General features: G+C 32.0%; 1 protein-coding gene across 2 annotated transcripts; it reads left to right on the top strand.

The window, feature by feature from the left end:
* Positions 1 to 449: 449 nt before the first annotated feature.
* LOC108914665 (clathrin interactor 1) lies at positions 450 to 16,208 on the top strand. Of its 2 annotated transcripts, none has more exons than XM_018720515.1 (5): positions 450 to 618; positions 782 to 983; positions 1,035 to 1,305; positions 2,643 to 3,587; positions 14,826 to 16,208. In XM_018720515.1, the coding sequence occupies exons 1-5, from the start codon at positions 569 to 571 to the stop codon at positions 15,164 to 15,166; spliced, it is 1,809 nt and encodes a 602-aa protein (XP_018576031.1). In that variant the 5' UTR covers positions 450 to 568; the 3' UTR covers positions 15,167 to 16,208. The 2 variants fall into 2 exon arrangements, with proteins under 2 accessions (XP_018576031.1, XP_018576030.1); XM_018720514.2 differs by lacking the exon at positions 14,826 to 16,208 and adding an exon at positions 7,870 to 10,690.
* Positions 16,209 to 17,119: the final 911 nt, after the last annotated feature.

Raw genomic sequence — 17,119 nt, 5'->3', positions numbered from 1 at the left:
GGAAGCAGCAGAATATTAATATTTGAAGATGATTTTTATAGGTATTCTTATTTCTTCCCTAGAGAAAAGTGTACTTGGTGTCTCTACACTTTACACCAACTTACACTAACGCAAATAAATAAACTGATTAAATAAAAAGCAAAAAAGTAATTTCCACATTGGAAGGAAATGAATTGCTTGAAAAGTATAAAAACTGGAAGAAAAAAAAAACATAATTCCGGGAATTATGTATTTTGTAAATGAATTAACTATTTCATTTTGAAATTGTGGATCATTGGCTAATCACAATTCTTGAAAAAATCCATCACTTACTCGAATATGTGCTAGAGATATAAAAAAGAATTCGAAAGATTTACAGATCCGCCATAATATTCAAATAATATTATTTCCAATTCATATTTTGTTTTATAACATTGGCAGTCTTTTCATGACGTAGTAATTAAAGTTAATATGGCTGAAAGCTGGCCAAGTCACCGTTTTTGCAAACTTTAGGCAGTGTACTATTTTTTTTTATAAGTGAAGTAGGAAATATATATGTTATAAATATTTAGATCTCAAAAATTTGAAAATGGAAAATCTTTTTAGTATGTGGAAAGTGCGAGAACTCGCAGATAAGGTGTAAGTAAATTAAAAATAATGATAAAAACAGATGTTTATCTTTTTTTCTTTTAATATACTTGTCATTCGACTATTTACTTTGTTTAACACAGTAGAAGTACTTACTACAATTTTAATTTGTGGAACTTGGACATTATAGTTTACTAGTCTATTTCTGTTTTAGGACAAATGTTGTTATGAATTATACCGAGATCGAGGCAAAAGTCAGGGAGGCCACAAACGACGAAGCGTGGGGCCCCACCGGACAAATAATGCAAGAATTAGCTCATTCTACTTTCACATATGAACATTTCCCAGAAGTGATGTCAATGCTGTGGAAAAGAATGCTCCAAGATAACAAGCAACACTGGCGAAGAACATACAAAGTACAAAATTTCTATTGTTTAATATTTTATTTAATACCAATCTTTTTTTAGTCACTTTTGGTACTAAATTATTTAATTAAAAATGGATCAGAACGAGTGGTGACCTCGGCTAGAGAACATATCTATGATTTAAGGTCCTTAGAAAATTATACATATATCGATGAAATAGGAAAAGACCAGGGTGTTAATATAAGACATAAGGTGAAAGAACTCATAGACTTCATACAGGATGATGACAGACTGAGGGAGGAACGCAAGAAAGCTAAGAAAAATAAAGACAAATATATTGGCATGAGTTCAGACACGATTGGAATGAGATTTGGTAAGTTCTATTTAAGTAAAAAATTTGGTGGCGGTTTTTATTTAAAGTTTACTGTTTTTTTTTTAAATGGCATTGAAAAGAATATTTACACAAATATTTTTTATGCTTAAAGTATGCAAATTATGTTTAAAAAATATATTTGAAGGTATTGGTTTCATTGAACCTGTTTATGGCTTTGTATTGAAAAAGAAAGTTGATTTCTGCCATTAAAAATTAATGATTTAATATATAATATTTAATACTTGTATAGATTATCCTAAATTACCTGATATAAATGAAATTCAACCTTCAATCTGCAATAAATATGTATTTATGTATATCACATTTCATTTAGATATGCAATTCATAGTAATAATTTGCATATTCTTTTTAAAAAATGTCCCATCTCTTAATATTCAATTATTGATGTTTTTTTTAATTATTTCACTAAAATGGAATATAAAAGAATTTGTTTCATTGAACAGATTGAAAAGAAAAGGGACTTGTTTGGTAATTATTTCACTAATCGTGTTTTTGATTTATGCTCTTATTAATTTTCTTTCAAATGGTCGTGTATGGTGATATTTTTTTGCTTTTACGTTTATTATCACAATTAATAGTTCTCAGAAAAATGTAGTGGCTATATGTACTATTGCCGATACTTCATATTAATTATAATAACACCTAAGTATGTGTAATTTTTAAAATAATTTCTGTTGCATGCAAACGGCTGTGGGGCAATTTTTATTGAACGGAATTCGACCTTGTCGATTTCTCAATACAGACCATTTAATATACTTTCCCAAAAACAGTACCTCATTAAATAATAATTCATATAATGGCTGGTAATTTCATATTTATCAGTATATTAACTTGCAATTACAGCATTTACGATTAGTATTTAATTTGAAACCACTAATTAAAATTTCTATATTACTTGAAGGAATAACTAAATTTATTGTTAAATAAATATTGTAAATAAGTAGCAACAATTTAGCTATACAGGTACAATTCCAATTACAATTGGGTCTGATATTATCGTGCAAATTAAATGCGAAGGATAATTGTATGGGTAGATAGTCATCACTTTGCACACTTCCTGTCATTTTTTTATCAAACCGTAAAATTGTTAAAACTTACTTAACTCCTCAATAAAATAATTTAGCAACTAAAACAGAACCGTGGGTATGGATTTCGTTAATAAAACTTGTTTTTTGAATAATAGACATTACAAAATTATCCAAAGTAAGTTTTTTTTAATTCAGTGAGAAGTGTTGCATAATAGATTTGTTTTTATACACGGTTTTAACAAAAAAAACAAAGTTTTATTTAATTAATAAAGTAGATGTGCATTTTAGGGTCAGGTCGGGAAACTTGGGACGATAAGTCTTACAATAAAGAGGGATACGAGGATTGGGACGACAATTCCACGAATCGTTACAGAGATCGTACTTTCGACGAAGAATACGACGTAGACAAAGAAGATAGCGATACAGAGACGAAGCAAAACAATTATGCAAACAACATAAAGAAATACAAAGATACCGAACAGCCCAATAGCCCAACGCATGTGGAAAAGCGCGTCAATATCAACATAAACACTTCTTTAACGAATTCCCCCAAAAAAATAAACAAACCGCTGAAAAAAGTCGATTTAGGGGCAGCAGCTAATTTCGGTAGAGCGACTAGTCAAAGCCCGATGCCCCAGGGCGATAGAGATTTACTAAACGATGATTTCAACCCGAGAGCCAGCGAAGCGCAAGAAGAGTCCAAGTCCGCATCGGAATTCGGAGATTTCGAGACTGCCTTCGAGCACAACACCGCTGCTGCTGTCGCCGCACATAAGCAAGACGACGGTTTCGCCGACTTCAGCTCGGCCTTCTCACACAACGTAGCTCAAAGCAACCAGCAATTCTCCGCCTTGCCTAACTTACTAGGCCCTACGCCGAATGTGGTGCCGAACGTGATACCGCCACCGAATACGACTGCGAACGTTCCTAATCTGTTCTTGAACGTGGGAGGCGGTACTCACCCGAATATCGCCGGCAATAATTATATCGGAGGCGCGCCGCAAGTAGGTAGTCCCGCTCAGAGCCAAAACCTTCTAGGGAATAGTTTTGTAAACGCGGCCAAGCTACCGGCCCAACAACCCCAGAAGGGCAACAGCAACGATTTGTTAGGGGACCTGTCGGATTTCGGCAGTTTGAGTATTCAGCCTCAGTCGGCGATTTCGACGCCGGCGAATAATAATTTAGGGTTACTTGGCAGCTCAAATAATGATCTCTTGGACGGATTAGGGTCGGGTAAGTTCCAAAACATATTCGTTTAACTGTAGTAGTGAAAGCGTAAATTTTTTTTGGCCGTTGGTAAACGAAGCTTTGTAATGAGTAAATACTTTCCATCGTTTATAGTCATTGAACGATCTTTGAATAAATATTGATTGATATACGGGTTTTTCAAAAAGTTTGAAACCCCCCTCTGTATCAGAAATTAGAAATTAGAACAAAAGTTGCAGGGTTTTGAGTGAGCAATTCAACGGTGACCTTGAAGGTCATTTAGAGGTCAAGTTGAAAATTTTAAATGGAACCGTATACCTTTGATCCCGGAAATGAAAAGAGCGAGGAATATCGGGTCATTTATTAAAAATCGATTTGACCTGTAAACGACTTTGAAGGTCATGGCCAGTCACGTTCGAACGTAAAATTTTTCGCTCTTACCATTTCTGGGGTCGAAAGTATACGGTTCCATTTAAAATTTTCAACTTGACCTCTAATTGACCTTCAAGGTCATAGTCAAGGTCACCGTTGGATTGCTCACTCAAAACCCTGCAACTTTTGTCCTAATAATTTTTTTATTTGAGCAGTATTTTCGGAGATAGAGGGGGGGGTTCCAAACTTTTTGAAAACCCTGTATAGGGTGTCCCAAAAAGTCCTGAATGCCCCAATAACATTTCAGGATTGAGAAAAGAAACCGTTGATGACCTTGGATTTGACTTTAATTTTAAGCTCCAAGATCAAACCAAAGTCAACTTGAGAATATTAAATGGAACGCGCTGGTGAATGTCAAATCATTTGTCATTCAAAATTCTACAAACTTTGTTTGAAATGTTTATAATCATTTTTTCAAAATCTCTTCTCATTTTGTCATAAAAATTGATCTCGAGTAAGTTTTTGTGCGTTTTAAAATTATTTTCTCTTCTATTTGTTCTTACGATGACACTTAACTTTTATTTTTTCAAAAATTATGACATTTTTTAATTTCGATGTGATTTTAAGCCCTACTTTGATAAATAATTGCTGTGTCTAAGTCATATTTTTATTAATTTCTTTTAAACATGGCTATTAACAATGAAACTTTTTTAATAAATAACGAGCGTTCAAATAAAAACGTGGTCGAAGTTGGCTCTGACACATTGGACGTAGGGCGTAGCTTATAGCGACCAACTTAACCTCATTTCTCAACGAGCTGTATAGCAGCTGTCAATTTCAATAACAAAGCGGCGATACAGCGCTTTGACAGATGACGTTTAAGTTCATTTGCTATACGCTACGCCCTACGTCCAAATTTTCAGAACCAACTTGACCACGTTTTTATTTGAACGCTCGTTACATCTTATTCGGAAACAAGAAAAGCTCAAGCATACTTTCTATTGCAAAAATCACCTGAAATTTGGAAAAATAATCATTTTATCTGCACCACACTGATTTTTTTAATTAAATCAATTTTGTTAAAAAGCTGAAAGTACATTTAGAAAATGCGATTTTACTGCAAAAATCATCCTGAAAAATTTCTACAATGGAACTTTTTTGAAAACCAATTTTTTAATTATTTTTTTTTTATCAAATTTGACAAAAATCGGCTAGTTAATTTTTTATTTAAAATCTGACTATGCCACTGGATTCTGCACCTCCTCAATGTGGTATATACCAAATTTAGTGAAAAAATATTCATTGTCTATTACAAAATTAATTTATGTTCTTCATACAATTTTTTAAGCTCAATCTTTTAAATAAAAAAATGTGAATAAGTCGGTCAAAAATACCTCTTGTATAGGGTGTCCCACTTAATTTTCCCACCCCACTTGTCTCGGTTAGTTTTGAAGATATAAAAATTTTGTTGAAATAAAAGTTGTAGTTTTTTATGGTTTCTGTTGTAGCAAAACAATTCAAATTTAAATATCGATGTGACAGATAAAACCCCCTGTAAATTATTACATTTTTCGATGTAATTTTGTTCTGAACAAAAGCATATAACATATGTGGCACTTATTTTTGACAGTTAGTTTTTGTTTTATTTGCATTTAACCGTAAAAATGTTTCCGCCATATTGCATATTCAAGATTGCCATGATTTTATTGATATTTTGTTTCCAATAATTATTTTGAGGTTTATGACAATTAAAATAACAATAAACAGTAGTTGTGAATTAATTTTCGTTAAATTAAAGTGAAAAATATACATTATACCAAAGAACGTAGGAATATCGTCAAAGTATATTTCAATAACAACAATAATGCTAGCACCGCTGTCAGAGATTACTGAAATAAGTATCCTGATAGGCACACCCCTTCAAGAAAAACTTTCTTGAATATGGCACGTAAGTTCGGACATTTTCATCAATTGGAAGACAAAAAGCGGACTAGAAATAATAATAATAATCAAAAAATGGAGTTAAATATTCTTTTTTATTTCCAAGAAAATCCTAGATTTTCCATAAGATTTTGGTATTTCTAAATCATGCATTCAGAGTTCTGAAAAAGGATAATTTAAAACCCTTTAAAGTAATACCCGCCCAAAAATTTTGGACGGATGAGGCAACATTCACAACAGCCGGCATATTTATTAGGAAAAACAGCTATACAGGCTGTTACAAATTCGCTTCTCTCTACAGGGATCTCGGAAACGGTAAGAGATACGAAGTAGCTTAAATGGGGCAAAGTTGCATAATTTAACATTATGCCTCTAAAAAATCAAGGCTAACATGATTAGTTTTCGAAATATTTGAAAAAAAATTAAATTTTGGAAATCGTTTAGTTTCATTTCTGTCTTGTTTGAGGTAATATTGAAAAAAGAAAGACACTGTCGTGTGACAACTTTTTGCTCTCTATCGAATGGCATAATCAATTTTTATATGTAACGTTTCGTCTCTTCAGGGCCATCATCAACTTAATTTTTTTTTAATATGACCCTGGAAATTTTATAACATTTTTTGCAAGCCTTCACGACCCCTAATACTAATACCCCTCAGCCCGAGCAGACTCAGACATTTTGTCTCGAAAAATTTATCCCAATGTATTCGTTCCAAATTTATCTAAATTTTTTATTAGTGATATTTTAAATAACTAAGTGGATTTCACAGGGTCTAATGATACTTAGAGTGTATATTCAATAAACATAGAAATCTAAAAAAAAATTAGATAAAGGAACGAATACACTGAAGATGAATTTTTTGAGACAAAACGTCTGAATCTGGTTCGGGTTGTGGCAGTACAGTATTGGGGGTGATAAAGGCTTGCAAAAAGATGTAATAAAATTTCTAGGGTTAAAAAATTAAGTTGATAATGGTCCTGGAGAGATGAAACATTACATATAAAAATTAATTATGACATTCGATAGAGGGCAAAAAGTTCATCACTTTTCAATACCACCTCAAACAGGGCTGAAATGAAATTGCGAATATCGATAATAATCCCGATGTTATTAGAAAATGGGATCACATCAATAATCATTATTCGTCCAGAGGAGTGAGGTTCACATAGAACAATTATTATTAAAATAATGTATGTTTTTCTTGTTCTGTTAATATTCATACTGTTTCTGTAATTTTATTTGTTGGAACTACTGTTTGTTTTTCTGTTTTCGTTTCCCCATATTTTATAATAAAACTGTTAAAAATAAGTGCCACATATGTTATATACGTTTGTTCAGAATAAAATTTCCCATCTAAAAATGTAATAATTTACAGGGTGCTTCATTAAAATAATAAGTTGTATCTGTCACATCGACATTTAAATTTGAATTGTTTTTTTGTTGCTACAAACAGAAACTTCATAAAAATCACTACAACTTTTATTTCAACAAAATTTTTATATCTGTACAAGGGTGTTTCCATTTGAAATGAGTAACATTGTACAATTTTAAACTACAAAATGATTACGATTATTAATGATTACATTCCAAGGAATAAGTACATAATATTTCTTAAAAAGTTGTACACCGTAACTAGATTTAGTGATTTACTTATGCTTACAACAAGCTTTAGATAAAAAAATTAATTATTTTTAAACTATACATTGTGGAAGATAAGTATGAAATAAACTTATTATATCAGGAACAATGCGGTTTGATGATGTTCTCTGTAACATGACGATTTACATATTAAATTTTTCATGTACCCGTGTTAAACTGTTTATACATGATGACGATACCCAAATTTCGAGAAAACGTCATGAAACTTTATCTCAAATAACGAATTTATTTCATATTTTTCTTCCACGCACTATATTTACGTATTCAGTGTTTAGTTTACTGAATAAAAAGACTATGTTATCAAATCGGGAAACTCATAGAGCTTTCCCCATTACAGATACCAATAAAGACGAGGCGCGGGTCACTTTGAGTTTGATAAGTAAGTGCGTGAGTGAAGTTTCAAGAAGGGAAGTGAGAATGACAAAGAAAACGCCGTCCCAAAAAAAATTGGAGGAACTGACATACAACGGCATTAAGTCTCTGGAAAGCTTCGAGAAATTGACGTCACAGAGTGACATCGAGAACGTTCTGTCACTAATCGATTTGTTGTTGGAATTTTTACCGGGACCTTTAACGGTTCAGAAATTAATCAATGTCGATGAGTTATCTTGTGCTGCATCTTACGCTGAAAACTGTTACGTCGTATTTATAGACACACTCGTTAATCTTTTCGATAATAATTTTCCGTTTAGGGGAGGTCAATTGTATGAATCCGTCAAAAATTTATTTTGCGTTGAAGACCGTACGATTTTTAGAGAAAACTTTGAATGTCTTATGAAACATTTACGGGCAGATCGGAAAAAAGTAGCCAACGTAATTGTGTCTTTGTTACAAATTTCATTGCAATCCGAAGGATTTTTTGCCTGCGTTTTTCATCACATATCTGATATCAATATAAACGATAATTTTATTGAAGAGGACAGACTGACGTCTTTTAATAATATCTTAAAGATGTTAATTTCTTTACCCAATAGGGTCGCTAATATTTTGGAGGGTGACGTACCAAATTTTTTCGTTCCGAAGAACTTCACAAAATTTTTAATTACAAACATCCTACAACTAATAGAATTTGTATCGGAATGTATAAAGTTGGACCCGAAGTACGAATCTTGCGTAAGTTTTCAAAATATCTCCAACATATTAAGTAAAGTTTTTGTAAATTTCAATGAAAGATTGAATTCTGAAGTGCTAATAGTATTTACAGAAATTGCAGCTGTATTAACTAATAAAGTAACGAACAAAACACATTTGTATAAAAAAATATTTCAAAACATTTTCAAGTGTTTCGATAAACCCGCAGTGGAAATTGCGGCGAAATTGTTTCTGTTGAATGTAAATCCGGAAAAATATACTATTACGGAAATTTGGGGGAAACAATTAATAAAAAACGATAATTGGAAATTCGTTTTATGCACCAAGATACCTCTTCTGACTTGTTTCGAAAAAGATTACTCCAACTTGGTTATAAATTTAGTCGTTTATCTCAGTTCTTCTTCCGAATTCCATTTAGTAAACTTGCTAATAAATTTACTGACGATTTGGGCAGATAGATCGTCTATAAGCCATACTAGCGTCGAGCAGCATATATTTATTTCCAAAACTATCGTGTATATTATAAACTCCCTGCAAAATATCGGTTTGAACGATCACGATAGGTCAAAAATTCAAAAATTAATTTTCTCTGGCATTTCGGTGCACCTGGAATCTACGGTAGACCTAGTTAGAAGTTCTGGAATGAAAACCGGAGAAATAGTGATAAACTTTTTGTATAAAGAATCGGAAAATAGGTCAGAGATGGAATTAAAATTCGATTACGATACTTTAAAAGAGGAGAGTAAAAATATCGTCACCAACTTGCAAAATATAATCGACGAGGATATGCAACAATATTTTAAACAAAAATGTGACTTTAATACAACGGTAGATGAACTAATAACAAAACTTACAGCAAGTGATGATCAAAACTTCGAATATATTCCCCCGGAACGTAAATTTAGGAGTAGGAAAGCGTTGGAACCGCAAAACGAAGTTGTATTGTCTGAATCTCTTAAACCGAATCGTGGTATTAAAATAATAGACAATACCGATTTCGAATTAGACTCCGACGATGACTTGGAGCCTTACGACTTATCAAACGATGTTAAAGTAGCGAAGAAAAACCCTCCCGCCTACTTAAGAGACTTACGAGACGGATTATTAGAAACCGAGGATCATGAAACGTTTGCGCTGAGTTTGGAAAACTGCGAGAACCTGATTGTTACACAGTTACCCGACGACGACGCTGCTATCGGTTTAGAAATTTTGGAAATATTGATTTCCTTGGAGCCCAGATTCTACGTAGATAACTTTGATGGTTTAGTTTTTCAAAGTTGTGTTGCAATCACGTGCGTTTACCCCGCCTTTTATGCCGAATATCTGTGTAAACAGATCCACGCGGACTTAGGCACGTATTCGATAGCTCGTCGCATTTTTATGTTGGACGTTCTGAGACGAGCGGCTGGAAGCCTTTCGAATTTAAAGCCTGACGAACCGCAGGGTAACGTTACCAAGAGAACCAGAGAATTAAGTAGCGCGGAGGAAGTCATACGAAAAAGATTGGAAAGCAAAACCAGGTATTTCAAAAAACACAAGTATTCCCGATTGGAAAAACCGAACAAATTCGCTGAAGTGGCGGGGTATTTCTTTTTCCCGCTCTTGTACGGCTTCAACCAGAATAAAATGCTTTGTCAGTCGACGAAGGAAGATTGCGATTATATTCTGTTGATACACTTCGTGGAAACTTTGGCTGTGTTGATGTGGTCGGCAAAAAATTGTCCGGTAGCTCCCAGGATGGGCAAGGAAATTTTCCATTTTTCGTGGTATTTACGGTTCCATGTCGACGTTAAAGTTAGGATGGGGATATTAAGTCTTATTTCTAGTGCCATTCTGAACGTTCCGCAGAGTATTTTACTGCAAGATTTTATTAACGAGCTGCTGGAGATACGGTTGTGGTTGGGCGATTTGCTAAACCCAGCCAGAGGAGAACCTAATTCGGAGTGTAGAAATTTAGCCGGGTGCGCCATGGTTCTTATAGAAAATATCCTTAAAGTTGATGTCGATGAAAATTAAAATTTAAGTTTGTAATTTAGATTTTTGTATGAAAAATGTGTTATGCTTTCTAATAAAATTTAGTACAGTATAACAAAGTGTTCTTTTATTAAATTCGATATGATTAACGCACAATTTTCTAATAGAAATGCTTTACTATTTTTTAAGTGATAGAGCTTGAATTGAATTCTTTCCAATTCTGATTTAAATAATAATAATACATCTGTTTATTGAAATAGGTTGACCCTAATACATTTAATAGTGAATATATAATTGTTTTTTTAAATGAAGTATACAGGATGTTTTATTAAGAATGAGAATGTTTTAGCCAAAATTTGCTTCTTTTAAATCTACAGGGGGTCAAAGTTAAAAAACAGTTTGAATTTTCAGTATTTTGAAAACCGTTTTAACTGTCAAACGGAAAATGTGAGAAATCATGTTTCTTACTACAAGAATTTCAGAATTAATATTCATTTTGTGCTTACTGGTAGAGGAGATACTAAAAACGTTACACTAGTTGAATATTAAAAAGCCTAACAGTTTTCAAGTTAAAATTGATTTCATATTATAGTTGTTACGATCTCAATTGGAACCATATAAAAACACTTAACTCATAAATTCTACGGTATCCATAGGCGTCCAGAAAAATTTTGCCGACTCATCTAGATATACTACTCCGAGCTATATTACCATATGATTGTCAAGTTTCTTATTGCATTGTAATAAAGCTTGTAAAATATCTAAAGATTTATAATTATAATCAGGATAATCGCTTAATTTATTTCGAATCATGTTTAAAGTAGGAACTTTATTTTCTTTATACATGTTATAAATTGTGCGTCATATTACATCTATGGTAAAATTGTTAATATTCTTTAACTTTGTATTTTTCCGTTTCTTCTTTGTACCGTGATCAATAACGTCTCCTTTTTTAATTACGCTATAAATTGTCGTTTTTGATATTTTAGTTAATTCGCTAATCCGTTTCCTAACTTTTTTATCACATTGTTCACTATTCTCTATTTTCAAACATTCATATATATTTAAAATAATACGTTGGACTTCGTACATGTAAATCTTTGTTTTTAAACTTTTGAGTTTGTTTCGATGCTTTCGACAAAAACCAGTTCCACTATTTGGGGATTTTCCCGAGTTATTTCGTTATCCTCCGCTTCAAAGAGTCTCCAGTAGCCGTATTCTGTAACTTTCTTATAGTGCTATAAAAAATATCGCAAGATAAAGCGTAACTTTTACAGAAACATTTAGATTTTTTGTGATATTTTAAGTAAATCTGATAAATACTTTTTGTTATATTATTAACGACAGTTTCTAAAAAAAATAATAAAAGTTCAAGGTTATCTCTTGTAGTCCATTTTGTAGTCCGTACCATGTTACAGAATACCACCCCAGAGAGCTATGGTAAATTACTAGATAATTATTACATGTAATATTTATTTTAATAACTATTACCCTTTACTGGTTAGGATATGAACAAATAATAATACGTATTATACCAACAACATATCACGCCAAGCAATGCTCTGCATTGCATTGGCAAAGCCAAGTGAACCCGTGTACCATACAAAAAAATTATTTACGATCTAGTGGACCAATGCAAGTTTGCTTTGACAACCATCGCCCCGCCGTCAATTCTACATCAGCGAACTAGTTTACCAATACCGGACTCGTCGAATTGCTATTTGAGTATAAATTAAGAGACACATCATGGTCAAAGCATAGGAAGAAATTTCAGGAGAAATGCAGACGGTTCTGTGCTTTAAGATTTACAGGTTCCAATTGATATCGTAACAACTATACTCATAGCTCTGGTAATTTCAATAATAGAACAATTTGGATTTTATGACTTAAAAACTATTATACATTATTGACTTGATACATTATTTCAAGTAGAAAAATAGTAATTACGAATCTTAGAGATTCAAAGCCTTCAATCACAGATATTTTGATTTTTTTTTAAATGGAACCGTATATTAAATTTAATGGAGAGATGCAAAATTTTATTTCTTTTCGATTTTATTTGGGGTCTGTTTCTTATAATTTGCAAGATAATCGCATTTTTCATATTTTTCATTGCTATATTTCTAAATTAAAATATGGCTAACCGCATAATAATAGAGTTTTCACAATTGATATGGGTTGTGGGAATTATGTTTCAGCATCATTTAATGTAAAAAATATCTAAATGTTAGAAAAATGGTCGCAAGAATGTATAAATAAATTTCTTGCCAAAAAAGCCATAATTTTTTATGAAAATATGATTATATGGTCCTACAAGACACCCTGTATATTAAACAGACACATTACTGGTTACAAATGATGCAAATTAATTGGGGATTAAGAGGAATTCGAAAATTTGTTTATCAATTGAAAATGTAATAAGATTCTAAAAACAATTATAAAGTACCTATGTAATTTTTTTCGGTTATTATGCCACGGTCTGTGTACCTGATCGCTGCCGGCTTACTTAGTCTTAGCTGGGAATCTTTAACCTGCCCTTGTTGTTCTCGGGCTAGGTTCTATGGGGATGAAGCCACTATCAGAACCTCTAGTCCTGCTCTGATGATCATTTTGATTCTTGTTTTTTCTTTTATTTACAAATACTGAACATACTAAGGATTTTTTTTGTACCTCAGTATTCCAAAGAAACTGTCAAGAGCGGAGCAAGCATTTAACGGGGCCCAACAAAATTAAGTTTACTGTAAAAAAGGGGGTCAACATTGTGGACTATTTTTTATATTGAAGTAAAAATATTCAACGACATGATTGTGTAAATTTCAGACCTTAATATTAATAAATGAGGTCGTAGCGATTTTAAAAAAAATTTCTTGGCTCCTGTTGTTTGTAGAACGTTTGCCATTCTAATTAAAGAGTGACTGCAAAAACCTGTGATTTTCACCCGTTTTTTCACAATTCGTAGAGAATAAAAAAAAATACACAAAAATATGTTTTTGGTCGCAAATTACTTGTAAAAAACTGAAATGAGCATAGCTTTTAGTATTTTGAAAATTTTAAAAATCGCCCCTACTTAGGTGTTGAAAAAATGTCAAAAATGAAGAATTTGAATATTACCAGTTGATATAAAAACTATTAGCATGTGAATTATATTTTTTTTGGAATTTTTACAATTATTTCTGATATTCTCTATTTTTGGGGATGATTCCACCCCCTGAGCGCGCTTAAGGGTGGATTTTCTAATTCAACATGCTTATTATTTCAGTCGTGAGAATAAATCTTTCTTTGTATCAAGAATCATTCGTTAGAAAAATTCACATGCTAATAGTTTTTATATTTATTGGCAATATTCAATTCTTCATTTTGGGCGTCTTTTCAACCCTTAAATAGGAGTGATTTTTGAAAATTTTCAAAAAACTAAAAGTTATGCTCATCTTAATTTTTTACGACGAGTAATTTGAGACCAAAAACACAGTTTTGTCTATTTTCTTTAGTTCTCTGTGAATTGTGAAAACACAGGCGATTTTTGCGGTCACTCTTTCAACGATAAGAAAAAGATCTACATTTTTTTGACACGAAAAGAGAAGTTAAAATTTCGGTATATCTTTCGCATATTTCCAATAATTTTGCAATACGTACACAATTTGCACAGGAAAGTACAACTCTTAAAAAAAATTTTAAGCCCAAAATGGGTCACGTAAGTGCATTATTGTATGATTTATTGAAACTTGAAAAAAATGTTTTTTTTTTCGAAAAACTCAATTTTTGCAAAAATTACTATCAAATATTTTGCAATTTTACAAAAATGCACTACTTGTCAAGGACTACGACATATTCCAAAAGTTTCGAAAACATCTTTTTTCGGTTTAGATATTGAAGTTTTAAAAAATGCGTTTTTTAACCATTTTTTTGCAATAATTTGTTCAGATGACATTGGGCTGCGCCCAAAATTTTTGTTATACAATTTTTACCCAAAACATTTTTTTCTAAAATGTTTAGTTTTTTAATGAAAGAAAAACTTTTTTACAAACTTTAGACGCCATTTTGAAAACGAAGCCCTAACACTCAAGTAGTTCATTCAATTTTTATTTAGAAATCACAGAATCTTTTTTTTCTTAATTTATACGTGTCTGGTTACTGAACTAAATTTTGGCACGTAAAAATCTAATTCTATTGGACTAATAAGCTTGTTGTAATGTCATGTATGTGTATTCTTTCCGTTTACATTTCTAGGTTCGGTGCTGACCCCTACTTCACTCCAACCCCTCCAGCCGATGTCTTCCATCACAAACAATAACACAGAAAAGCAAACGACAAACAAGAATCTTGCCGTGGGTTCGACGTGGAAAAATTCCGGGAGCATAAACATAGACTTAGACAATTTATTAGGTGGTAAACCGAAAACGGGACCGTCTCCCAGTATGAACCAACTAGCGAGCAATCCGACATCGCCCGTGAACCAACCCAAGCCGGTCAGTCAGGGCGTGATGTCCCCCGGATTCGGTACTCAATTAAACTTTAACAACATGCAAAACATGCAACACAACAACCAATTCTTTGCGAGTTTCAAATGATCGCATGTTTAAATTTGCATTAACTTAGACTGGCTAACCCATACACATCACCAAGTAAGCTAGGCAATACTCATGTTTTATCGTCTTAGTGATTTTAGTAGGTTTCTGTATAAAGTCTGCGGCGGCGGTTGGTGGGAATTCGAGCGGTCACGGTTTGATAATAATGAAGCGTCGGATTTGTGAATGCTATGCCCGAACTGAGGATTTTTTTACGAAAAGCGTGAAAAAAAATTAAATAGGGATTGCTGACCCTCTCGAAAAGGGTTGCACGTATACTGGGTGTCTATTTTTCGAACTGGATCATGAGGATCTCGGTTATATTAAGGAATACAAAGTCGATCAGATTAGGGCTAAGTCGTGAAATTAGATGGTAAGTAACAAGTCGAAAATTTTCAGCAGTGAAAAGTGGAAATTTTGCTTCTCGTTTTGATTTTTTTTAATCGAAACCGGAAAGAGATTGACTTTTAAACTGAAACATTAACATTCAACTTTTGTTTTTATTACGGGCGACATTGTATTTGATTTGCATATTTTTGAGAACGGTTCATTTTTCTAATCACAATGACATGTCATATGATATAGTTCTTTTGTTTTCGTCGAAATACCAAATTATTCATTCTTAGAAAGAGTGCTTAGAAAGCAAAACATCCACTGAAATCTAATGTAAATAAAATTTTGACAGCTTAGTTAAAGTTTCGTTAACGTCTAAGTTTAGCACATATGAAAAAAAAGTGAAAAAAAGTCGGATCGAATAAATTAATAAGTTTGCAACATATTTCACTTTTCTTCAAGCGAAAGCTACTTTTCAGTTTTATATACTTTGACATCAATGAAATTTTAACTGAACTGTCAAAATTTTGTTTGGATTTGGATGTTTTGTTTTTAAAGCACTCTGAAACAAAAAACAAACCGTTTATGACATTATCGTAATCAGAAAAATCCAACAGCTTCGATATTTGCAGACCAATTGAAAAAATTTTTAAATTTTTTAAAAATTGTATAGTGATTATTTCTTTTTTTTGGAAAATGCATTGTAGCACTATTTTCACAAAAATGTTGATTTAAAAAAAAGAATCTAACTATGCCGGAGAAAACAATGCAAAAAATTATATCCGAATGGTTCTTTTTCAGTCGGACTACAATTATGCACAGCGTAACCTAAATATATTGGTCAATTTTTAATTTAGTAGAAAATGAGGTTGTTATTCGGCCAAAATTAAAAATATAAGTCAAGATTAAAAAAATCTTTTTTTTTTAAATTTTTTAACGGTGATGTTTTTATTATTAAATTCAGCTCCTTACACACATTTTAATTAGAATACAACTTTACGAGTTTCTAATAATTTGTCCAAAATAATATTTGATGATTTTGTACCACATATTCCACAAGTTTTATGTAAAATGTATTTTTTTTTTTTTTCATTTTAGCTAATTTAAAACAATGTAATTTTTTGTGTATGAAAATCCATTGCAATATTGAGTGGCGGTAAGTGTGATTATGTAAATTAGAGACAATTTTAATTCAGTGTGAACTTTTTTTTGCTTTTCCTACTAGTTTCGCCATTATGCCATTATCAGACAAAAAAGAAAATTGACAATAATGGGAAAAGAATTAGCTGCATAAAACTACAAATAAATGACATATTTTCATTTTTACACAATAATTATGTCAATTATTAGTAATTTTATGCAGCTAATTCCTTTCCAATTATTGTCATTGTTGTTTTTGCCTGATGATGGCATAACAACCAAAAGTAGTAGGAGTCGAAGATAAATGTTTATACTGAATTAAAAATGATTCTAATTTACCCCATCACACTTACTGTAATTTTTTCCTTAACCAAACACCTCATATTCTATCTACCTTTATTTGGTATTGAGACAAGTAAAAATTACTAAAAATATTTTTTTTTAAATCGTAAATAAAAGTGTTGCCTGTTTTATAGTTTACAT

Source organism: Anoplophora glabripennis, unplaced genomic scaffold, assembly GCF_000390285.2.
Source record: "Anoplophora glabripennis isolate ALB-LARVAE unplaced genomic scaffold, Agla_2.0 scaffold902, whole genome shotgun sequence".
Taxonomy (NCBI): Eukaryota; Metazoa; Arthropoda; class Insecta; order Coleoptera; family Cerambycidae; genus Anoplophora; species Anoplophora glabripennis.
Note: the sequence above shows the minus strand (reverse complement) of the source record. Positions and strands in the feature narration are given on the sequence as shown.